The sequence below is a fragment of the Arachis duranensis genome, chromosome 6 (assembly GCF_000817695.3).
Source record: "Arachis duranensis cultivar V14167 chromosome 6, aradu.V14167.gnm2.J7QH, whole genome shotgun sequence".
NCBI lineage: Eukaryota > Viridiplantae > Streptophyta > Magnoliopsida > Fabales > Fabaceae > Arachis > Arachis duranensis.
In genome coordinates, this window is record NC_029777.3 from 97,062,078 (window position 1) to 97,068,015 (window position 5,938).

General features: G+C 33.7%; 1 protein-coding gene across 1 annotated transcript in view; it reads right to left on the minus strand.

The window, feature by feature from the left end:
• Positions 1 to 5,543, minus strand: part of LOC107494861 (lysine histidine transporter 1-like) — a 21,230-nt gene extending 15,687 nt beyond the window's left edge. The window contains exon 1 of the mRNA XM_016115901.3: positions 5,350 to 5,543. Coding sequence (XP_015971387.1) covers positions 5,350 to 5,400 — 51 coding nt within the window. The 5' untranslated portion in view covers positions 5,401 to 5,543. The remainder of the gene's footprint in view (positions 1 to 5,349) is intronic.
• Between the last annotated feature and the right edge of the window lie 395 nt (positions 5,544 to 5,938).

A 5,938-nucleotide genomic window follows, 5' to 3' on the forward strand; every position in this document is an offset into this window, starting at 1 on the left:
ATTGGATGAATGTAATAAGAAAATAGAGATACGAGAGGAGCAAAGCATCTTCACACACTTATCTGAAATTCCCACTATTGCTTTACATAAGTATTTCTATCCCTTTTTATTTTCTATTTATTATTAATTTTCGAACTCATCATAAACCAATTTAATCTGCCTAACTGAGATTTACAAGGTGACCATAGCTTGCTTCATACCAACAATCTCTGTGGGATCGACCCTTACTCACGTAAGGTTTATTACTTGGACGACCCAGTACACTTGCTGGTTAGTTGAATGGAGTTGTGATCATACGTGCCATTACCAGGGATCATTAAAGATTCCAATTCATCATACCATGATCTCTTTGGTGTATTTTTGAAAAAGCCATTAAATAAATCTCATGCAAATACCAAGAGGGAGTACAACTTTAAGGATCACAATTTCGTCTACCAACCGTGCACTAGGAAGGGTCCCCAGAAAAGAGAGGTGGGTCACAATAGACACACTTAAATACCAAGTCTTTCCTTAGCCAGAACATTTCCAAACTGCACTCTCACAGTGTCACACTGCCTTCCAGCAATAACAACAGCAACCAAGATCAACCTCAAGCCACAGGACAAAATTCTTTTCTGATGTGGAAGGTCAGACTAGGCTGCAACCACAGAGCATACTAAGAATAAATCCCACCGAACCAAAGCTCTGATACTACTTGTTGGGAATAATACACCATTTCCCCTTGAGAAAATACCTTTGACAGAGAAATAAAATAGACACAATCACAACACAAGAATTTAACGTAGAAACTCCAATTACCGGAGAAAAAACCACGGCCGTTGTCAAATGACAACCAGAGAATATCACTATGTGAAAATTGTTACAACACATAGACTTCTTTCTCTCTAACACCGGCACCCCAGTACACCCACACTCTCTCAAAGCAAATATCTAACTATACCTCACAACACTCTCTAATCAAGAGTATAGAGAAAAGAAAAATCAGATACAAGTTTAAAGTATTTTTGACTGGTGCAAAAACAAATGGAGAACTTAGCCTCATATTTATAGCCTAGGCCATCCACTGAAAATTCATGGTGCAACTTCCAAATTGGCTTTTCCTGAAAGTTCTTCAGCCATCGACCTAACTCCGCCACACACCTTGCATCTCAACGCCAACCAATGCCCGTGTGCAATTGTGGACCCGATTGCCACAACTTATCCTTATCTATGGCAGTGCAGTAATACCATGAGGATACTTCTTGTCTTCTAGAGAACATCATCTTCTCTCATAGAGAGAGCAACTAGAGATCTTCTCCTTCAACGCCTTGTGCAAACCTGATTGTATCAACACATCCTTAACTTGTATTTGCCACAAGCCAAAATTGATTCTTCCATCAAATTTCTCTATTTCAAGCTTCACAGCACTTGAATATCCTGACATTGTTGCAACCGTATACTGGAATAATATAACTCAACTGTAGACCGTGCACTAGGAAGGGTCCCCAGGAAAGAGAGGTGGGTCACAATGGACACACTTAAATACCAAGTCTTTCCTTAACCAGAACCTTTCCAAACTGCACTCTCACAGTGTCACACTGACTTTCAGCAGCAACAACAACAACCAAAGATCAATCTCAAGTCACAGGACAAAATTCTTTTCTGATGTGGAAGGTCAGACTAGACTGCAACCACAGAGCATACTAAGAATAAATCCCACCGAACCAAAGCTCTGATACTACTTGTTGGGAATAATACACCATTTCTCCTTAAGAAAATACCTTTAACAGAGAAATAAAATAGACACAATCACAACACAAGAATTTAACGTAGAAACTCCAATTACCGGAGAAAAACCACGGCCGTTGTCAAATGATAACCAGAGAATATCACTATGTGAAAATTGTTACAACACATAGACTTCTTTCTCTCTAACACCGGCACCCCAGTACACCCACACTCTCTCAAAGCAAATATCTAACTACACCTCACAACACTCTCTAATCAAGAGTATTGAGGAAAAGAAAAATCAGATACAAGCTTAAAGTGTTTCTGACTGGTGCAAAAACAAATGGAGAACTTAGCCTCATATTTATAGCCTAGGCCACCCACTCCATTTGCTATCCTAAGCAATGTGGGACTAATTCAACCAAATCCTAACAATCTCCACCTTGATTGAAATAGTCACACATCTTCAGCTTCCATTGTCAACACCGACAATTCTTTGCTGCCATTGTCTATACCGACAATCATAGTTCAGAGAACTATCATACTCCACCATGAAAGTATACTCACTTGGAATTAGACCACTCCAAGCATTTCGCCTTGGTACAGATCGAAACCTTGCTGAAAATTCATGGTGCAACTTCCAAATTGGCTTTCCCTGGAAGTTCTTCAGCCATCGACATAACTCCGCCACACACCTTGCATCTCAACGCCAACCAATGCCCGTGTGCAATTGTGGACCCGATTACCACAACTTATCCTTATCTATGGCAGTGCGGTAATACCATGAGGATACTTCTTGTCTTCTAGAGAACATCATATTCTCTCATAGAGAGAGCAACTAGAAATCTTCTCCTTCAACGCCTTGTGCAAACCTGATTGTATCAACACATCCTTGACTTGTATTTGTCACAAGCCAAAGTTGATTCTTCCATTAAATTTCTCTATTTCAAGCTTCACAGCACTTGAATATCCTGACATTGTTGCAACCGTATACTGGAATAATATAACTCAACTGTAGACCGTGCACTAGGAAGGGTCCCCAGAAAAGAGAGGTGGGTCACAATGGACACACTTAAATACCAAGTCTTTCCTTAGCCAGAACATTTCCAAACTGCACTCTCACAGTGTCACACTACCTTCCAGCAATAACAACAGCAACCAAAGATCAACCTCAAGCCACAGGACAAAATTCTTTTCTGATGTGGAGGGTCAGACTAGGCTGCAACCACAGAGCATACTAAGAATAAATCCCACCGAACCAAAGCTCTGATACTACTTGTTGGGAATAATACACCATTTCCCCTTGAGAAAATACCTTTGACAGAGAAATAAAATAGACACAATCACAACACAAGAATTTAACGTAGAAACTCCAATTACCGGAGAAAAAACCACGGCATTGTCAAATGACAACCAGAGAATATCATTATGTGAAAATTGTTACAACACATAGACTTCTTTCTCTCTAACATCGGCACCCCAGTACACCCACACTCTCTCAAAGCAAATATCTAACTACACCTCACAACACTCTCTAATCAAGAGTATAGAGGAAAAGAAAAATCAGATACAAGCTTAAAGTGTTTCTGACTGGTGCAAAAACAAATGGAGAACTTAGCCTCATATTTATAGCCTAGGCCATCCACTCCATTTGTTATCCTAAGCAATGTGGGACTAATTCAACCAAATCCTAACAGTCCGATCTTATTCTTAATATATATTCTTAAAATAAGTTTAGATATAGTATATATTATTTTTTATTAAAATAAAAAATATTTTAAATAGTTGATATAATTAAAATAAGACATTAAAAATAATTTAAAAAATTAATTTATATTTTAATATTAATAAAATATTAAAATATCATTACGATTTATTTAAAAAATACTTTATATTTTATATATATGCATGTCCCTGTGTCATGTAAGATTTTAAAATTCGCGTGTCGGCGTGTCCCATGTCGTATCGTGTCTTGTCTCCGTGTCAGTGTCCGTGCATCATAGGTCACACGTTATTTATTCGTGTATAAATACATGTATTATTTAATTTATTTTTAATATGTATTTTATATTAGTAATAGATTTTGATGTACGCATAACTTTATTCATGTCATTTAAACTGTAGATTAATTAAAATGAATAAAATCATGTAAAATAAAGGAAGTGGATTTGAGAAGAATTTTAAAATAAAATAAAAAATATTTATTTTTCAAAAGAAAGCACTAACATTATATACTAAATTATGTTTTTTTTAATTATTTTTTTAGAAGGAGAGGGAGTGGAACTAAATCGGAAAAACTTTATCTGATTACGTGTAAATCGAAAAAAATTTTGCTGATTTTAAACCAAAATCAAAAATTTCGCTGCTTTTAGACCAAAATCGAACCTAACTCATTTGATTACAGTATGATTTTTCTTATACTTTTTTATATTTGATTTAAATGTTAAATTTTAATTGAAAATTTTAGCCAATGATATTAATATGGAAAAGTGCCATTAACTTGCTTTGGATATTTGTAGTAAAAAAATTTTATTTATTTCACATTTTATTATTCTATAACATACAAAATAAAAATGTTCAAGCTTTTTAAACAATTCTCTTCAGTTGGAAGATATTAAAAATAGTGGTTGAGACCAGGACAACTAAATATGATAGTGCCATATTTCGATCTCTTGTAATAAATTGACACGAATGGTGTTTGAGATATTTATTAGTTATCATAATTCATAACAAAGACAAAAACAAAAATGAGAAATAAGAGTAGAAATTGAGATAAAGGGAGATTTAGTGCATGTTTGGGCGCCATTATTTTGTTAAAAAAAGATCTTTTTTCAATGAAAAATATCTTTTTTTATTTTTTAATGTGTTTGCCAAATTTTTAGTAGTAAAAGTAAAAGTACTAGTAAAATAAAAAAAAAATCTTTTTTGAGAAGTTGTAATTTACATCTTTTTTTAAAAGATCTTTTTTCCTTAAAAAAAAGATGTTTTTTATGTAATAAATAAACAAAAAAGTACTTTTATATTGTTATACCCAAACATAATTGATAGATAAAAAGACCTTTTTACATGAGATATCCAAACATAAAATTACTTTTACTTCTCTATAAGATCTTTTAAAAAAAGATAACTAAAAAAAAATCTTTTTTTAGAAGCTCACCCAAACAAGTCCTTAGTAGGATGAATTATGCACCAAATGAGATCCATGTTATGGAAGGGAGGGGGTTTTAGTAAACTTTCACCTATTTAAAACTTTTTATTATTACAAATAATTAATACATATTTACCTCATTCGAGGAAAAGGAAAAAAAATTGGAATTAATTCTTCCAATTATTAGCATTCAGGTAACTTATTACGTCCTTGTTGACCTAATTTTGTTTATTAGTTAATAGTTTTTTACCATTGATCTATTCACAATTTTGCATAAGAAATCATTAAGAAAAATAGAAGAGGGAAATACACAACTAATTAATCATATTACTCCATAAGAATAATTAACTGAATAATATGTTAATATAACTACCACGGCTACTATGTTGATATGTTCAAAATTTAACAGAAACCGAAATCAAGTAAGAATGAATAATAATCCATACTCTCAGAGAGAGAGAGAGAGAGAGAGAGAGAGAGAGAGAGAGAGTTACGTTGGTGTTACGGGAATTGAAGTTGTAATAAGTTGGTGGCTGAGTCGCCATAGATAATCCAAAGTGCTAACTGCAGTTGTGTAAGAACTGAAGAAAGATATTGCAATTACAAGAATTGCATCGAAACATAAAATGCTTATTATTGGTTGTCCCTCAAATTCTAAAACTGAATTATCTGTAATTTAAAGCCTTAAATTAAAATGAAGAAAGGGTCAGAGAGAGCGAGGATGGTTATTGGTTATAGACTTATAGTGAGGCATTGACTTTTCAGCAATAGGTTTGTAACCTCAAGTAGTTTTTGAATGCTTATTATTTATTAGTTTTAGAAACGGTTAGCGTCAAGGTGAGACATACTACTAGCAAGAGACAATTCTTCGGGAAAAAAAGCATAAGTTATTAATTTATGATGATGCCGGAGTAGTTTAATGTGACTGCAATTGTTGGAAAAAAAAATAGTTTGACCTCCAATTATTATTACTTGTTTAAAACAATAAAAATCTTAAGAAGCCAATTAAATAAACAATAATTCTGTGCATATAAGTGATTTCCTTAATTAAATTCACCTAAGTAATTTAAATTTACACGCGCA